We start from the raw sequence: 21,138 nt of genomic DNA on the forward strand, positions 1-21,138 counted from the left end.
TATGCACATATGCCGATTGGAGACTGACCAGTTGCAGTCCTAACACATCGATGGGAAGATTCAAACAAACAATACTAAATGAATTTAATATTGTCATAATTTGTGGTATTTGAAGCTTTTTAGGTCAACTATCTAAGAAACAAATTGTTTGATTTCATATGTATACCAATTTTATAGAATAGATAAATTGTTGGTAGTAGTAAAATGCGGACCGCAAGTTTTGATCTATTGGTAGATTATCAGCTGAATTTACCAGTATCCTAATGAGTCGATGTTCACTTTGAGACTCAAATTAATTACTTTTCACTTGAAATAGTGTTGATTTTTTCCAATAAACCTTCTAAGCAACTTTAGTTTAGTAAGAAAACTATCTATATGAAAGTCTTTTTTTTATTGCCAGATCGATTTCTTCTAGTCTTTCGTCACATAATTGATGTTAAAATTGCAAACCATTAAATGCAAATTTAGTACCCAAAGGTCAGAGTATGAGCTGGTTGGACGTGCGTAATGTATCTCTTGAACACCTTAACAACATCATCAATCGCTTTGCATTTTTATCTGACACTACGTGTAACGTCAGCATTAATATCTTAGTGATTCCATCAAATGCGGGCTATGCTTCAAAGATCCCTATGTAATCAATTAACTATAGTCTATGGAAGTGTTTCCTAATTTTGATGCATAAATTAGAACAACAAACTACAATACATGGCATACCCGTCTCTTGTTTAGCGAGCGAATACCTCAATTGTACTACAGATTCTTGAGATAGAACATGTTAATACAATGTTAATATCAAATATCATTCTTTTATTTCAATATGATAGTTTTCATTATTTCGATATATATAGTTTTAATTATTGTACATTAATATTTCAGTAGTTCATTCAAATTCACTTGGTGTTGGCTATGATGCTACTAGGTAAGTGTACATCATATAAACATTAAAAAAATCAATAAAATCGAGTGATTAATGATAAAATTATGCAAATGATGTGTACATTTTTGATGAAAAGCTAATGAGTAACCATTATCATGTCTATCTAGTCCTCAAAGTGTTGATGGGATTCGATCGATCAAGTTGTAATGTGTCCGTTAACCAGTTCAAGTGACCCAATATCGCATTCACTATTTCAAGGTGTTTGCTGTTGAGATGTGGTTTGACAGAAAACCTCACTTAACTTTGATTTTCTGCTAGTTGGAGCTAGCCAGTATGGCGTGCTTGCAATTTCGAGGAAATGGATGGGATTCTAACCTGCATCACCCAGCTTCACATTCTAAAGCAGTGCCACTTAACTAGTGGCTATTTAATCGACAGGATTCGATCAACGCTAAGCCAGTAGATAAGCATGACAGTGGTCATTACTCTGTCATTATTCAGTTGTATATATCTCTTACTACAGTTATTGCCTGAGTAGCTCATTGATAACTTCTCAAACTTTGAAGCTAAGTGACTCGGATTAGAAGCCTCAGAGAGAGAGACATCCGTTTCCTTAATGTTGGAGATATGCCTTGGTGTGATAAATGCCAACTAACACGGAATCTAGTTCAAACAGGGTTTTCTCCAACCACCTAACATCTCAACAAATAATGTATTCCCGTTTTTTTGTTGATCTATCCGTCTGCTCGTATAGCTTTTAATATTTTTGAGAGTTTATTCTACAGATTTAGAACAATATATATAAGCGAACAATATTGTTTTCGATTAGATCCTCATCAGGCTTTATTCTAATATACAGTAATATTTATAAGCATATACGCAATTATTAAACCAATGAAGGTAGTTTATGAGTCAATGATAACAGTGGAATAGATTACATAACTAAAAATAATAATTAGTGAAACGTACAAATTTGTAGTGTGATGATAGGAAGAGGAACTAGATAATAAACTAAATTTCCTTGACGTTTTGTTAAACAAAAAAGCAAACGGTTCTATCAGTAGAAGTGTGTTTAGGAAAAATTCTTCATGAAGCCAGTACACACACTTCTTAAGCTTTGTACCCCTTCACTATAAAAGATACTTAGTCAAATGTCTGGCAAATAGAGCTAGGAAGATATGCTCGGTCGATTCAATTAACAAGGAGTTAGAGGTCATACATAATATGTTGATTGAAAGGGATTATCCACAAGATTTCATGAAGAAACACTTGCGTGTAACAAATAAGGAAATAGAGATATCAATAGCTACTAAGAAACCTCTCTTCCTGAAACTGCAATTCAACGGCGATTTAGCTGGTAATGTACCATGTGATAGACTAACTAGAGCAGTGAAGAGAACGTTTAATGCAGCCGGCCTCTATCTATCGTACTCGACCCGATCTATGGTGATTTCTCAACTGAAAGATAAGTTACCTGGCTATGCCACTTCTATGTGTATCTATTCCACAGATGTTGTAACATAAAAATTATCTGGTAATTGGTAGCAGATCTATGTAAAAATTATTCACATAAAATAATCTCAGCGATTGATATTTTCGAATCGTTCTATTATTTCACTCAGTAAACTGGTCTGAACTAACTTCATGGAAACAAAGAAAAACATATAAAACAAAGCTTTTAACAACCAACACCGTACTAAATACTTGTTCAATCATGTTTTTTCTTATTGAACTTGACCGTATTAGTTATTTTTGATGACCTGTTCAAATCTTTTTCTATTGTGAAACTAATAATAAACATGTGTCGTCGGTAAATTAAACTTGTCGAAGTAATTATTATCCTGTATGATAATGTTCACATCATCTCTATTTTATTATAGTTGTCATTATTTTCCGCTTGTTTCTCTCTTGTAAACTAAATTTTAAAATTTATGCCAAAACCGATTGTTTACCTTTTCTTCTTTGGCTAGTTTATAAATTAGTTTAGATGCATTTAGTAGAGAAGTGACAGGATATATGTCTGTAAATTTGTAACTCATTCTTGTTTTCATTGATCAATATGCAGAATGAATTGAACATTTTCGGATATTTTCTCGTTTATTTAGTGAGTAAGAGAGTATACTTCTCATTAGGGATTTCATTTCAAATTCTCACTAAATTTGTCTATTTCATCTAGATATTTGAGATATTATGCTACAGTGATATATTCGTTAAAGATATATGTAAATAGCTTTAGATGATAGAAATGAAGTACTCAGTGAAAATTATTTGTTTATTATTTAGTTAAACACATAAATATTGGTATAAGGAAGCACCAGATATATATGCGCCGCACAAATCTCATTTGATTTGTGTAAGGGCTGTGATACCGCCCAGGTGCCCAAACTGATGCAGGTGGTTTTCTTAGGGGGGCACACCCGGAGCCTTCGACCTAAAAATCTGATCCACAAGGCAGTGGAGCATCGTAAGGAGATGCAGTCTCATGGTAGCCGGTGACGAACGATTGATCCATACGCCATTTGTTCCCTCAGGATACTGGAGCTCATGTGCAACATTGGTTTGGAATCAGAGTTTTCCAACTCCCCCAGGTGGACTCGCCGTGTCTACTAAGTGAAAATTATAGTCCTATATACTATACTCAAAAGCTAAACAAATGGAAAAGCGACAGAAAATGCAAGACATTTTACTTTTATTAAACATTGAAGAATTGATGGTTAACCTTATTTACATATTTTGGCGGCCTGCTTGAATATCTGGGCTACTTTTCCTGTCATCTATCTAGATATTTCAACAAGTTATCTGTTTTTGTTTGTTTTAACACGTTATTATATCTATTAATCGAATAACATACTCAGGTGCGTATATGAAAAGTCCAAGACTTATCGCTTTATAAGGTACAAAAAAGTACAATCAGAGGCATAATGGTGGCTGGTAATCAGCATCGAAAAGAATGAACGTTATTCGAATGTCAATTTCGGAACTGGTAACATGTAACTGGTGATCACTCAATATTTATCGTCAGAGTCGATCAAGAAATAAGTAAAAGAAACTTTTCATAGTTGAAATCATGAGTCAATTGGAGCTGGACCACCATGGAAAACCTGGAAGCAGTGGATGACCGTTTCGTCCTATTGTGGGACTCAGCAGTGCGCATCCGTGATCCCGCCTCGCGAGATTCGAACGCAGGACCTACCCGTCTCCCACTACAGAACGAAACGGCCGTCCAATGCTTCCAGGTTTTCCATGGTGATTAAGCTTCAATTGACTCATTATTTCAACTATATATAAAAAATTATGCAGTATAACTAAAAAACACGCCTACTAGTTATTAGTTAAGTGAAGTCAAATTTTAACTAGAGAATTTTGTAATTGATTATATACAAACCTTGAGCTACTTCAAAAAGCAATAACATACAGCTGTGAACAATATATTATGATTCATTCAGTATTGTTTGTTTGAATCTTCCCATCGATTTGTTAGGACTGCAACTGGTCAGTCTCTAATTGGCATATGTGCATACTGTGTGTATTGCCTCAATATAGCCTTAATTCACAAGCATGGTAAGCAGAGATGGATAGTGGCTAGCAGTGGAATCCAGTTTGACGAGCGTTTCATCCTATTTACGACTGGTCAGCTGGATGTACCTGCATCTCAGAGTTGATATTCACTCTGGGACTCCAACCCAGTACCTTTCGCTTCAAACGCCATCGCGTTATCCACTCGGTCACTGAGTCCTGATAGCCACTTGCTTGTGCGATGGGGTGAAGTTTAAATTCATTCAGTATTGTTTGTTTGAATCTTCCCATCGATGTGTTAGGACTGCAACTGGTCAGTCTCTAATTGGCATATGTGCATACTGTGTGTATTGCCTCAATATAGCCTTAATTCACAGGCATGGTAAGCAGAGATCAACTCTAAGATGCAGGTACATCCAGCTGACGAGTCCCAAATAGAACGAAACGCGCGTCCTGGATTCCACTGCTAGACACTATCCATCTCTGCTTAATATATTATGATGTTAGAGTACAAATATATTCTAAGTGCTTCCGCATTTATACTCTGTGAGTTTGAAATTACCTCTTTGTGGAGACTGAATTGATCTTTATAAAAACTTCATTAAGTATACTGATAAGATCTAATTAGATTAATAATTTTTGATCATTTTCTTCAAATAGGTTCTCTGATTTTTAAACAAGGCTTAAGTTAATGTAAATTCTCCATCTAATTGGATTGAATTCATGAGTTAAATATTTTTATTTTAGCGGTGGATTTGAGTTTGATGAACTCCCAAATACTTTGGAGTCGGAAAGTGGTGGTTTAAATGTCGACGATGATCTACCTGGTAAGAATAATATATATATATATATATCGTATAATTGACTCACTGTCCATATCCTTTATTATTTACATTTCTTAGTTAATTCATCTTGCAAATTCTTTGGCAGTTCTCTAATTTTATTCAAGTAAAAATACTGTTACTGTTGTATCTTTAAACCTGGTTAATTGTCACGTGACTTATTCGCTAATCGGAATACGGCTTATGCAAAATTGGTACTGTGCCAAACCAATGGTGTATCGAGCGTTATGAGCAGCCTAGCCTCCTTATTAGTCCTTTTCTTCCTAGCTCTGCTAGTCAAGTTCAGAACACCAATACTAGCTCCCACTATACTAATCACTGATTTCAAACATACCTGGTTTATATACAAGTCAAAGAGACTACTTCCTACCATAAAATAAGGAATAACATTTGTACAAGACCAAACCAAAAAGTGGCAGTGATTGTGAGATACTGTAATTAGTAGACTGGGTATTGTAGTGACCGAAATACGGGTGGGGAAAATCGAGTGCAAATTACAGACTATTTCACTAGAATTTCATAACCATACAGTAAACAGTTAATTTGCAAAATAACAATCTATTGTCTCAATCTTGACTGTTCCTTCTGCAAATATCAGTCCATCTTATCTGATTTTTATTGTTCATTCATTTTCATACCGATTGCGCTTCGTTTCTGTTCGTTCCTTATCGATCTTCTGCCCAATTACATTCTATGCCTGACCATCACCATATACTACTTATGTGTATATAAGTAACCCACACCATAGTATAACCTAAGAACAGTAAGTCGTATTATAATAGTCTATAGGTCAAAATAACTTATAATAAGAGGGATATAAATATACATAACCTAGCTACTCAGTAGTTATACAATAAGAATATATGTATGATATTTGTTCATAAATACATATCAGAAGTTACCTATAATTTAATCTTCACTAGGATGTAATAGCTTTATAGAGCTATTAATGTGATCTCAGTTAAAAATACAATACATTGATATTTCACTGTGAATAAGAGAGAAAATCAGTACATTGTGATATAAATTACATTACTTTAATGTTGTTCATAGATTAGTTTCCTAAATCTACTTTGGTACAAACCATTCAAGTAGTGGGGTCGGTGACTGGAATAAACAATATACTGTACACTTTTGATGTTTTCATTAAAAAGCGAGGTCGATAGTCATCATGATTTTGTATGTTCCTTTCAGTCTCTACCGCTTGTCACTGAAATGCTTGATCTACCTTGAAAAAAAGTTCTTTTCAATATTACATTTCTATAAACAGCTTTCAACACTTGTAAAATGTCTTGAAAATTATTTCCAAGTTTTATCCTAACCTTAATATCTTAAATCGTATGTTCATTCAGTAGCTATATGTATACATTCATAGAGTTCTCAAGAAATCACCTTCTACTATAAGCGTATTCATTCTCATTTCCCATTAAATATCTTGAGTTAAAAAAAACAGAGATATAGACGAAGTGAATATCCGACTTTTCTCCATTAATCTTCAGTTATCACTCCATAAATCGAATGGAACATTTATTATTCTTGTTATTATAAGCAAAGATGGGTAGTGGCTAGCAGTGGAATCCAGGACGCGCGTTTCGTCCTATTTGGGACGTCGTCAGCTGGACGTACCTGCATTTCAGACTTTTTGATGTTCACTCTGGGACTCGAACCCAGTACCTTTCGTTTCAAACGCCATCGCGTTATCCACTCAGCTACTGAGTCTTGATAGCCACTTGCTTGTGCAATAGGGTTAAGTTTGAAATCACTTAGTATTGTTTGTTTGAATCTTCCCATTGATGCTTAGGACTTCTAATAATCACTCGTTGTAAATTCAGTTTGTTAAATTAATTGGATTACTTTATCATTTGTATGTTATACGTAACTTCCGTATTTTTTTTTTGTTTGGAATGATTATGCAATATGTGTGTACAATAATTGTATAATCAATGAATTTCATTCTACTAAAAAAACTGATCACATTTCATTCTGATCATGAGAAAGGTTCCGATTTCATGTGTATTTATGTATAAAGACTTGCTGAATTTGTTAATCACTATGCAAATCAGACATGTGTATTTATGTATAGTTATTATATAAGAAGCTCAATATGATGTTATTTTTTGAGGAATAGATTGTACTTCCTTTATGCAATTTTCGGTTTACACACTTGTTTATTTTACTTTAACTATGATGTCTCAGATTAGCAGTTAATGAGTTCATAGCCTGGCGCTACATTTTGATTTGATCAGCCTTAGAATTCTTTTGACTTACTCTTACACTGACGAAGACTACACGCCTAAGTAGACTGTAGTTGTAAATACCTCAACACATTTGTTAACCACTTCATTTGTGGAATATTTATTACCACTTCAATCGATTTGCTATCTTTTCCTACTTATTGCCTTCTCGTGGCGGGGGTGTTCTTTACAAAATTGAGGGGATGAAAAGCGAATGTCCGGCGCTTTAACCAGAATGGTGGACACGGAGGGTCCACCTGGGGGAGTTGGAAAACCCTCATTCCAAACCAATGGTGCACAGTATCCTCCAGTATCCTGAGGGAAAAAATGGCGTGTGAATCAATCGTTGGTCACCGGCTACCATGAGACTGCATCTCCTTACGATGCTCCACTGCCTTGTGGATCAAATCTTTAGATCAAAGATTCCGGGTGTGGCCCCCTAAAAAGACCACTTGCTTCAGTTTGGGCATCTGGGCAGTATCACAGCCTTCACATAAATGAAATGAGATTTGTGCGGCGCATATATATCTGGTGCCTCTTTGTACCAATATTCATGTGTTTAAATAAGTAAATAAATTTCTTTTCCCAGAACTCTATACATGGGCAATAATATAACTAACTCAGTCGTTTTGCTATACGCGAACATTGTTTCAAAGACAAATATGATCGGAAGACGGTTAAATAAACCATCCCTCACAGTCGTAGAGTGATGCGAAACGAACTATTGCCTAGTACACTTCACCATTAGTCAAATCACTCAATTACTTCACTCACTGTTACCAGTCTAAAGGATGATTTAGATTAGCTCTACAGAAAAATTTCTTATTTATAGGTAGAGAAACGCGTCCTAAATGTTTAGGAGACCCTGGATCCTTTTAGCATCATCAAATTAGATTATATTATCTACCCATTACAATTTGTCTGACTAATCTCTTAGTGAGAAGTCAGTCCGTGAAGAGTTAGATGAAGAAAATATGATGTCTAGAAGATCATCTACGACGTAATTAAATAGGAAGGGAGTTACGGAGTAACTATAACGAATAACACTTGAAGTTTAATACTCTGATGACAGTTCTCTATAAGATATTAATTAACTCATGGTGCTTGAGTAGGGACCTTTCACAAGGTTTACTTGTTTCATCTTTATCCTCCTAATAACAAGTACTACCACTAGATTTCAACCAAGTCGAACGCTGTCTTAAGGTCATGAAATGCAACTGGGGTTGAGTGACATTAGGTATGTCTGTGTTTCAGAACCTAATGAAGCGTGAATATTTGATCAACATATCCACGTCTAGATCTGAAACCAGCTCGGTTTTCCCGGGTTCGTTATTCATCGGACGATTATAAGGGCTAGTATTTAAGTAATATATTAGTCAAACTGATTTTTCTGCGGTTATCAGAAGAGGATTTTAGTCCTTTCTTATAAATTGAGATGATCAGCGGTTGAGATTGATAAACTGATGAAATTACATCCAGTTGTTATCTCCCTCTTTCTCTCTGAGTACTACTGATTTCAGTATTGAATAAAAGTTCACAAACTTTATTTTGTGTTGCTCAATTTTAACCAAAATAAACTACCAGTCGATCCATTATTTTTAAATTGCACTTTCTAATACTACTCTACTATACAACGGATAACTTAATATCTTTTGGTAACTATTGAGGCGGATCCCAAAAAGCGCGACGGGGCCTCTAGAAGCTCCAAAGGAGCCGAAGAGATTCTATTCTATCGGAGTACGATAGGATCTTCTAGAATATCAACATGGCATGCAGGGATCGGACAGTCGTATAACTTTCTAATTACGGATGGACTGAATGATAATCACGTTATAGCCTATACTAAAAACTATAAATACCCTTGTTTTTCTATACATTTTTGACTCTTACCTAATGATTACTTCCCCTGCTTCTCTCGTCTTTTGATTTGAGACTGTGAAGTTCTACGCGTTATAATGCCGATAGTTGTATTACGTATTTACCATAATCAAGTAAAGGACGCAACAGTAACAATACGCATTTATTTCACTGTATGTTTATGTACTTTTTTTCATCCTTAAGCTTTCATCATATCACTTTTTCTCATTCTTACTTATATCAATGTTTATTTAGCTTGTGATATGACAATCACAAGTTTAATCCAAATTATATTAGTTACCACGCCTCTATAATTATGTATTGTTTTTGTATATATATACAACAAGAGTAATGTAGCGTAGTATTAAATCAATTTACAATCACATAGTTGTATAATATCTACACTATGTTTGAGCTATGATTTTACTTATTTATTTAAACACATAAATATTGGTACAAAGGGGCACCAGACATATATGCACCACACAAATCTTATTTGATTTGTTTGAGGGCTGTGATATTGCCCAGATGCCCAAACTGAAGCAGGTGGTTTTATTAGGGGACCACACCCGGAGGCTTTGACCTAAAGGTCCAATCCACAAGGCAGTGGAGCATCGTGAGGAAACGCAGTCTCATGGTAGCCGGTGACGAACGATTGATTCATACGCCATTTGTTCCCTCAGGCTACTGGAGCCAGCCCATGTTCACCATTGGTTTGGAATTGTGGTTTTCCAACTCTCCCAGGTGGACCTTCCATGCCCACCAACCCGATTAAAGCGCCGGATATTCTGTTTTCGTCCTCTCAATTTCGTAAACAACACCCGTGCCACGAGAATGCAGTGAGTAGGACTTCCCTGACAGAGGCCATATACGCGTGTCCATGTGAGAGCATTTGGAGGGGGGAGAGCGGACTCTCCCCACTCACGGCCGTACCAGGACATTCGGGGGCGCACCTGGGCTTTTGGGGGCGTAGCCAATGAGTTTATGTCATTTGTGTTACACTGATAATAATCATATGCTCACTAGTGAATAATTTTAAGAGGCTGTTGTCTAAGTTCTAGTAAGTAACTGTGACCGGTGGAGTCCAATTATATCGCGTGTGAGGTACCTAATCATTGACATTAAAAATTGGTTGGACATTGGTTGAAGTTGTTGATGTGAACTATTAAATACCAACTTATCAATAAGGTTGTTAAGTACTCGCTATACTCAGAGGTATTAGGTTCGATTAATCCATGTGTTCATGAATTCACTTTGCCGAGAAGTCTCATATTAGGACGAAACATCTATCCAATGCTTCTTGGTTTTCAATGTTTATCTAACTTAACTCAGTCTGTGATGTAAACTATGTAAAACATTGTCAGTTCAACTCTGACAGTTGGTTTTGACTAAGAAATCCTTCGGATTCCAGAACACTATTAAATCTTCACTATATATTGTTGAGACAAACTGAATAAGTGAATTGGACACAGTTTAATTATTTACTAAAAAAATGGTAGTTGACACCCAACTCCAAATAGATATTCTGTAACCAGATATACAAACCAGATATACAAATCAGGCTAAATACAAGTCTCTAACATCTTATAGTTAATAAATATCAATTTATAGATATTAAGATGTTTTTAGGACGTTATTGGTAGTGTTCTTCCATGCCTATCTACTTCTTGTTTATTTGAAAATGTTGTTAACCCTTTTTCGGGTATTTTGTTGATGTTATTTGGGAATTGAAAGTGTTATATATCACATAACATTGAGATATCTTTTATTGATCTACCTGTCAATCTATTAGTTGTATTGAATGGACTGATCGTAGTATCGTTTTGTTCTTGCCAAAAAAGAGATTTTACAGTTTGTAGATTTGATTGACTTACATTAACTGATATTGTTTTCAAAATACCTCGTCGTCTCTAATGAATGAATGAATATATGATAAGGTACGTATGCTCAACCACCGACTGCCCCTACGTGCAATGCTTTGTGGTGTAGGAGTAGGTTGGAAGAAAGCTATGGGCGGCTAGACCAAAACGTGGCATAAATCAATGAAGTCACTGACAAGTGGACTGAGCCATGTTGGTAGGTGTAGACTACCTGGTTGGGATTCGCGAGATGATAGCAATCAATGGTTAGAGACCTTGAATGACATGGCTCAAAATCGTTTGCAATGGAGAAGGTACATCCACTCTTTGTGTTCTCCCAAATTCTAATCTTCTGAATTCCTAATGTCCCTATCCTTTTTCTCTTTCTAAATTTATTTCACTGGATTGTACTCCATGAATAACATCTTCAAACCCTAATCTTTCCGATTACTGCTTATACTCTTACTACTTCTACCACTATGGGATTTGAATCGACAACTTCATCTCTGTGCTAATGTGGTATGACAACTTGAACTGATGTACGTACGTACGAAGTTCTACTTTGTGACTGACTGACTGATATGATAAGGTAATTCTTTACTGTTCTATTGTGTGGGTGTGAAAGATAACCAGTAAAAAAATGGTACTATGGAATAAATGAAATGTAGCTAGCAGTGGAATCTAGGATGCCTGTTTCATCCGATTTGGGACTTTTCAGCCAGATGTTTCTGCATTACAGTGTTGATGTTTACTCTGAGATTATAGTATGATATATAATCTATGTACTTTATGTAGGATTGTTTGTGCGTAGTTTGACTAACCACTGAGTAGATAGTATGCAATTAACTAATACAACACTGGATTCGGTTGGTGAATTGATCAAAAATGTTTGTGAACTGACATTATAACGTTGTCCAAATGATATTTTGCAAATATGAGACTAATTATGCTCTACAAGTCTTATGAACTGTTGCAATGATTGATAGTAAGATAGAATGAATTTCATAATAGAATGACCAGTTCCTCAGAGATTTGGTGGTCAGTTGCTGTATCTTATGCTCGAATTTCATCCTATCTACTTTGTTTAGTAAAGAGTTGTCATCTGACATTAAATTCATAATCATATGTTTAAGATCAAAACAGTACTTATGAAACTGGATTGTTTAAACTTGTGATCAACTGTATCAGTAATATATAATGTAAAAACCCTAAGAACTATGAATAATAAAATACTGATGAACCATTGTACTTGTTAATATCTTCTTGGATTGGTTGAAGTTAGACATTAAAACCGTTGGATGCCGGCCAGCTCAATGGTCTAGAGGTTAAGTATTCTGGCGCGAGACTGGTAAGTCCTGGGTTCGAATCCCGTGAGTGCGGGATCTTGGATGCTCACTGCTGAGGGGTCCCACTGTGGGACGAAACGGCCGTCCAGTGCTTCCAGGTTTTTGATGGTGGTCTAACTTCAATTGACTCATGATTTCAACTATGAAAATATCTTCTTGGTTGAAAAGAAACCCTCCACTATTTTTTTTGATTGTCCATACAACTTTCAAATCATGTCAACATACATTGGAAACTATTGTTAATTGATTTCTGTTATGCAAATCATTGTGATAAGTAAATATTGAATAACCCTTCTCTTCCACATACATATCGTATAGATTCAATTACCTGATATATATATTTTTATATAGTTGAGGATCCTGAGTCCATTGAAGCTAGACCACCCCATGGAAAACCTGGAAGCACTGCTTGACGGTCGTTTCGTCCTATTGTGGAACTTCTCAGCAGTGCCGTCCAGTGCTTCCAGGTTTTCCATGGGTTAGTCTAGCTTCAATTGACTCATGATCCTCAACTATATAAAATTACTAACATCTCTACAAAACCCCCTTCTGATATATGTTATTATTATTATTATTTTTTTGGTACATATCTGTCTCATTTGTCCCTTTGTTAAATTAATAAAATCATATTTAGACACATATCCTATTACAATTAATCCAGAATTTGAAATTATTGAATTCGGTAGGTGATATTTCTACTGTTGTAAAATTAATTTTACTGATTAGATAATGGATGTTTTCCTTTCATTGTCTCACATTCATTCACTTTCTGCACACAAAAAAAGTTGTTTAGCACTTTTCTTCTTCCTGTCTTAGTTTAATGTTTTTCAAGTGTATATTATAAATGTGTGAAACACTTCATTCACATTCTGTCTTTACTGACAAGAAAACAAAAGTAGGTTACACGATGTTTATGTGTGATTTAGTTCACTGTTTGTGTATTAATTAATTGTGTTACATTTTACATGTACTTATTGTGTATCCATGCAAACCCCTCTCTCCCCCCACTACACACATATATAAATAAACATACACTACAACACTTGTTTTTGTTTTGTTTTGTTCACAATAACCGAAAAATGTGTTTCACATTTACATATGCATATATTATACTTGTCTAATTCATCTATTTTATTGGTGTCAACTATGATAATATTCTTTTTTTTCTTCTTGGGGAACATATTTGTATCAATTGACTCACGCTTTCAACTATGAAAATACTAAATCTTCACAAAAACCCCTTCTGATAATAATAATCATATGCTCACTAGGGACTGACTTCAAGAGATATTTCCTGAAGTTCTAGTGAGAAGCAGTGACCAGTGGAGTTCAAAACACATCTGTTGTAAGATATCAACTCACTGAAGACAATTAGTGAACGGTTGCTCAACTTCGTGGATTGGTTGGAGTTAGACATAAACACCACCGGATGCCGGCTCAATGGTCTATCGGTTAAGTGCTCTGGCGCGAGACTGGTAGGTCCTGGGTTCGGATCTCGCGAGGCGAGGTCGTGGATGCGCACTGCTGAGGAGTCCCACAATGGGACGAAACGACCGTCAAGCAGTGCTTCCAGGTTTTCCCTGGTGATCTAGCTTCAATTGACTCATGATTTCAACTATGAAACTACTAAATCTCCGCAAAAACCCCCTCTGATAATATTTGTATCAATAAAATCTGAAAATATATTATATGGACCAGTTTGGATAATGAATCTTGTTCAGTCATTCACTAAAGTGTATTTATCTTGAAGATTTGACAAATCGGTGTGTAATCTATTTGTACATAAGTCTGTCAGATAGATAAACATTATCATCACCATCATCAACGTAGGACTTAATACGAATGTTTATTGCATATCACGTTATCAAGGCTAATACTTAATACATAAATTGGCTTTACGAATAATTGATCACTTAGTAATGACTGATGCCCTGTACGTCGAGTCCTTCTCAGCTGTGATGAGATCCTTCAGCGAGTATTAGCCCCCTCAAGATTACAGCTACACCTTGTTGACGAGTGCCGGATAACACGAAACTTGTCAATTACTTCCATCTACCACCTTACACATATTGATCACCATCTCATGCATTTATACGCCTTTTGTAGGAAATAACTTATTGTGATACTAAATACTGAAGAATTTAAATGGAAATACCACAAATCTTGACATATTTTCTTTGCAAAAGCACTATACGATTACATTAGAATTCATGGATTCATTATATGATGAATGCCACGTATTACACATGCCCGACCACTGGTTACCGCGGCACGCAATGCTGACTAGTGTTGGAGATGGATGGAAGAAAATTAGGGGTGGTCAAACCAAAAAGTGGCATGAATCCATAAAGCCACTAACCTCTGGTCTGAGCCATGTCGACAGATGCAGACTACTTGGTTGGGGTCCGCACGACTATCGTAACCAATGGTTGGAGACTCTGGTTGACATAGCTCAGAATCGATCACAATGACGTAGGTGTATACACTGTCTTCCATTAAACTGTGAGACTAAAATTGATTTATACTTTTCTTTCTACCAACTAATTCTTTCTCCCTGTATCATCACATCCTTATATGCAATCTGTTTTTATGTATATTACAACCATTGAAGTAACTACTTCTATGAATTTGTTGTTCATCTTGTTGTGCTAATGAGGTATGGCAACCTGGACCGATGAATATATGTGCCTGATCCTACGCTGTAGATGTCTGACTGGATATAATCTATAACAACTTGAACTGATGTTCACATAGTTTACTAGGTTCTATGTTCTTGACTGATTGTTGAGAGTTCTTAATTTATGGTAAATTCATTCATACTAATCTGTATACAAACATAAATTCTACGTACCCCTTCCCACGGGTTTTTGTTTAATGTCGTTCGGCTTTTTTTTTGTAAAAAATTAAATTTGCATTTTTCAAAATTCATTTACATTCAATCTGTTTCATGGTATAGAGACTAAACAGAGAAACAAAAAATACTTTTAGACAATTTTGATCCATAAGATTCTGATTGGTTTGTTGTTGTTGTTGTTGATGTCGTCACATTTCTCTTTTTTGATATCAGTTGATATATTTGAGGACTATAGAAGGAGAGAGAGAGTGAGAGAAAGAGGAAATACACAAAATTGACTGATCTGTTTGTTTGTTTTTCCGATCGATTTAATTTCGATATTAATTGCTTTTAAGTATTTAATGTTGAGAATGATCATTCACGTTATTTTATTTCTAGTTGTATACAATGCAATATTGTTTTGTTGTTAAATTTATTTTATTTAAACACATAAATATTGGTACGAAGGGGCACCAGACATATATGCACCACACAAATCTCATTTGATTTGTTTGAGGGCTGTGATACTGCCCAGGTGCCCAAACTGAAGCAGGTAGTTTTATTAGGGGGCCACACCTGGAGCCTTTGACCTAAAGGTCCAATCCACAAGGCAGTGGAGCATCGTAAGGAGATGCAGTCTCATGGTAGTCGGTGACGAACGATTGATTCATACTCCATTTGTTTCCTCAGGCTACTGGAGCCCATGTTCACCACTGGTTTGGAATGAGGGTTTTCCAACTCCCCTAGGTGAACTTTCGGTGTCCACGAACCCGATTAAAGCGCCGGACATTTGGTTTTCGTCCTCTCAATTTCGTAAAGAACAGTAATGCCACGAGAATGCAGTCAGTATGACTTCCCTGACAGAGGCTATATATACGTGGTCATGTGAGAGCATTTCGAGAGCGAGGGCGAGCTCTCTCCACTCCCAGCCGTACCAGGGCATTTGGGGGCGTTTGTTGAGTTTTTCATTGTTCAAAAGTGGTAACAAAATAAATCGACGAAATAATATTGCATAATGTGTTCTATATTTAGTTATCTCTCTGTTTATTTATTGATGTCTTTATGTCTAATAATGATGTATGTTAAAGTATGGTGTTGATAATTCGATTGGTGTGTAATCATCATGGAATATTGAATTCGGTAACTTGAATGTGTTTTACAAATTTCTCAGTGACTCTCACATTTTTCGGTTCTTTTGGTTAACCTAAATTTTCAAGCCAATAACTGAAGTGGCGACAAGTGATTAAAAATTTATACTAGTTCTTAATGATTCATCAAGCCGGTTGGAGTTCTAGAGATAGTGCTTTTCTGTACTTTGAGATATAACTCGGAATAGAAGTCATACTAGTTAGATAAACTCGTTTAATAGAAAGAAGTCTTTCTTGGGTATATTTTTTATCTAAACTGTAACTCTTATTATATACTATCCTTATCCACTAATTGATTTTAATACCATTCTATCCTTTATCACTTCACAATATTATTAGTGTATTCATGTATCTCACTTCTCTGGTGTCTATTGTATCACGATTCATACTTTCTGTTAACAAAATTATAACGTAAAATAGCAATCATATACCTTTTCTTCGTTGCGTAATTCAATCATTTGAAGCAATGTAAAATATGGTATGGATGTAATTTGATCTAACTTGATACATTACAATATATGGATAACGAGATAAAAGTAACAAAGGGAGTTGAAGATAGGGAAGAAGAATGAACATTATAGTTTGTTTTAGTAAGCGTTTGAATTTTCCCGTTTTTGACGTGAAGAACTGAAGATTATTGGTTTCTACTATCCTATGTACACCTCAAGCGGATTAACTTGATATTACCATTTATGCATAAGTTGTTAGATAGCAACTCTTAGTGGAATCCATAACGTAAGTTTTGTCCCATTTAAGATTCGTCAGATTGATATTCGTTTCACGATCTAGTGACTTCCTGAACTCAGTAGCTCAAAATATAACGTGTTGAACATTCGAAGTAAAAGCTACTGGACCCAAGGTTCAATGTAAATATCAACACTGCGGTTCAGGTACATCCAGCCGACTAGTTTTAAACAGGGATAAATGCATCTACTGGGACACAATGCTAGTCATCATCAAACTTCACTAAAAGTCTCTACATTTCCATTTTTTAATCAATTTTCTAGTGTTTTAGTTATAAACATAATAATAGCGTAGTAAACAAGAACACCGGTAGGAACACCCAAACGTAATTTGAGCACAAAATTACAGAATCTCTTAGTAAAATCTGAGAACCATACAGTAAATGATTCATTTTCAAAATGCCAATCCGTTGTCTCAAAATTGTCTATCCCTTCCTTTCTACGTCAATCACTTTCTGTTCTCTTCTCTTCGATCTTCTTAACCTTCTACCACCATACATTTCACCTTTGATTAATGATACATACTACTTATATTTGTCGACATCAGTAACATACCACAATGGTAGTGGATTATGTATTTCATGAATTATTTTTATCGTAGTCCAATTTTATGTACATATTAGATTAATGAATAGTTGTCTTAACCCTCTTGTTGTTTTCTGTCCAGTTCATATTATATTGTTTCTTTTGTTTTCCTTCCTCTTCCATTGTTGGTAATAATAATAACAATAATAATAATAAACTGTTGTTATTGTAACGTTTAATTGTTCTTTCCTTCTTCTTCTTCTTCTTCATCCTCTGCATATTCATCAAATATGGATAGTTATCCCTCTTTTTCTCTCTTATCTACAAAATTATTTCCATCTTTTCAATGTTTTTATACTAACCTTTAAAATCGTTGCATAATCATCGTTCAATATGCAGTATTTCAGTGCAATTTATGATCTAATCCTGTCTTTACCATAAATTGATTGGAGTTTAAAGTGTAAGCCATTGGATATCAACGTAGTAAGTCTAAATGTTGAAGTGTTCTCTGTGAGACCTGAATGTCTTGGGTTTGATTTCTGGTAAAGTCATTGGTGTCCAACGTCGAAATGTTCCATATTACGATGAGATACTTGTCTGGTGGTACGTTTTTAAATGATACATTAACTAAGATCAATCTACGATAGATACAACCTACTATTACCACGAATGTTAAATACATTTGTGCAGCTATAGGAAAGGTGATATTGTTGAAAAGAAAATTTCATTCACTGCTGAAAAGTCATTAGTTTCTCATTTATGATGTGGTTGATTTGTTTTTATTGTTGATTTAGTCAATTGTTAATCAATCATAGATTTAGTTTCAAAATATATTTTACTCTTTCTCGTTCATTCATTTAGCTGGTATGCGTAAAGAGATTGATGTGTTAATCAAAGAGAATATGGAACTTGTTGAAATGAAGTAAGTTGATTCGTCTACTATTGTTGTAAATGAGAACACATTATTATTTATTTATTTATTTAGACACATAAATATTGGTACAAGGAAGCACCAGATACATATACGCCACACAAATCTCATTTCATTTGTGTGAGAGCTGTGATACTGCCCGAGTGCCCAAACTGAAGCAGATGGTTTCCTTAGGGGGGCCACACCCAGAGCCTTTGACCTGAAAGTCCGATCCACAAGGCAGTGGAGCATCGTCAGGAGATGCAGTGCCATGGTAGCCGGTGACCAACGATTGATTCATACGCCACTTGTTCCCTCAGGCTACTGGAGCCAGCCCATGTGAACCATTGATTTGTAATCAGGGTTTTCCAACTCCCCTAGATGGACTTTCCATGCCCACGAACCCGATTAAAGCGCCGGACATTCGCTTTTCGTCTTCTAAATTTCGTTAACAACACTGGTGGTGCGAGAAGGCAAGGAGTAGGACTTCCCTGACAGAGGCTATATATGCGTGTCCATGTGAGAGCATTTGGAGAGGGAGAGCGGACTCTCCCCACTGTCGATCGTACTAGGGCATTCGGGGGCAATGAGAACACAGGTTGGGATAATCAATGTATTTTAGTACAGAATTACAGAGTACCTTAGTAAAATATAAGAACCATACACTGAATACTTCATTTTTAAGTTTCCATCATTTGTCCTTCACATTTTGTATGATTCTTCTTATTCGCAATATGGATTATAGTGACAAACAAGTCTCAGGAATCTATCTTCGTTTAAATTTCAAACATCCTTAATATCAAATGTTTTGCAATCATTGACTGAAAGTTAGATGATTGGTTCGATGACCAGTGTACTCCAGCATTACAACCGTATTTCTTTTTCACTCTTCATGAAATAAATTTGATTTGTATGAGTGTACACAAATACATCGAATGTGGACGAGTCAGTCAGTCAGCTACAACATAGAACCAGGCACATTTATGCATCGGTCCAAGTTGCCATACCTCTTTAGCACAACAAGATGAACACCGGATTCATAGAAATAGTTAATTTAGTGGTGATAGTTTATAAAAGAAAGGTTATATATAAGGATATAGTATAGGAAGGAAGAACGTTATGAAGCAATTTTAATCTCAAGGTTTAAGGGAAGATAAAGAGTGTATACACCTACGCCATTGTGATCAATTCTGAGCCATGTCACACAGAGTCTCCAACCATTGATTATGATAGTCACGTGGACCCCAACTAAGTAGTCTGTATCTGCCAACATGGCTCAAACTAGAAGTTAGTGACTTCAAGCACTGATGCCACGTTTTGATTTGGCCGCCTCTAACTCTCTTCCAACCATCCCCTACACAAGTCAGCATTGCGCGTCGTGGTAATAGGTGTTCAGGCATATGTAACACGTGGCCTAACCATCTCAGTCGATGAAGATTGATGACCTCATCAACTGATTTACCATCATGCCCTAATACGAACGAATCCATTGATCGGTCAGTTTTGTAGTCTCTTCTAACTTACCTTGAAATAGAAATCATATTCTCAAGATTACCAGCTAAATGCAATGAGAATTATAAACTGATAAGCAAATTTTTCAGAGATAGCATTTCATATTCTTTATCATTTCTTTTCTTGTTTTTATCATATTAAACTTTCTATGATGCTCGCACTCACATATGCTGTACGTATACGTTTGTGTGTGTGTGTGTGTGAAGAAATGCTCTCAATGTTGTGAAAGACGATCTACTAGCTAGAATTGACCATTTGACATCGTAAGTTTAACGGGCTTTTTTGATCTTATTCTTAATCTACAAAGTATTTGTGACTATTGTTTTATCTTTGTTATAACTGTTGTTGAGTTTTTTTTAACCGAGTAGCTGTCGTAAAGCAGTTCCTACTGGACATGTTGTTTGCTCTGCTGTATGGAACCCTATTAGCTCACAACAAAAATGACTTTTGGAATCGATGACCGATGCTAATCCTTTTTTAGATTTAAAAGAACCTTTAACAATATCTATTTGTATATTTGTCTCTTTAGTCTGTTCAAGGTAAACGAATCCTGTTTATTCCATGTTCACACTATTCAACATAAAAATGTGTTGAGTCAAGCTGTTGCCAGAAAATGTATTTGGCGGATGTCGCATTTCTATTACTGTTATACACACTTCCTATAATGTAGCCCAATAAGCTAATTGAATGGGAAAACGAAACTGTATTGGCTAACCGAGTCGAAATGTGTGCATAATTTCATTACTTAATATATAGCTATACCTTCTTGGTAAATGTAAGCCAGCTTATCAACCAATACCGTATGTTTATCGCCCTTGGGAATCTAAATTGAATATTAACCAGTTGAGTGTGCAACCGTCAACATATTTTACTTATCATTTGTTCTCGATGTGATATGTCCGAATGTCTCAAGCCATCACAATGATGCACATT

At 35.6% G+C, this 21,138-nt stretch overlaps 1 protein-coding gene and 1 non-coding gene across 2 annotated transcripts in view; one reads left to right on the forward strand and one right to left on the reverse strand.

Annotated features, from left to right (window-relative positions):
* The window catches only part of Smp_210130 (homeobox protein six-related), a gene marked incomplete at its 5' end in the record, with an annotated part of 71,087 nt that overhangs the window by 23,058 nt on the left and 26,891 nt on the right, over positions 1 to 21,138 (forward strand). The window contains 4 exons of the mRNA XM_018797835.1: positions 880 to 922; positions 5,144 to 5,223; positions 18,645 to 18,705; positions 20,412 to 20,468. Coding sequence (XP_018652837.1) covers positions 880 to 922; positions 5,144 to 5,223; positions 18,645 to 18,705; positions 20,412 to 20,468 — 241 coding nt within the window. The remainder of the gene's footprint in view (positions 1 to 879; positions 923 to 5,143; positions 5,224 to 18,644; positions 18,706 to 20,411; positions 20,469 to 21,138) is intronic.
* Positions 6,887 to 6,953, reverse strand: Smp_tRNA_00722_Pseudo_TGA.1.1. Its single transcript has one exon. It is a non-coding gene (tRNA).

The sequence above is a fragment of the Schistosoma mansoni genome, chromosome 5, assembly GCF_000237925.1.
Source record: "Schistosoma mansoni strain Puerto Rico chromosome 5, complete genome".
In the NCBI taxonomy this organism is placed as follows: Eukaryota; Metazoa; Platyhelminthes; class Trematoda; order Strigeidida; family Schistosomatidae; genus Schistosoma; species Schistosoma mansoni.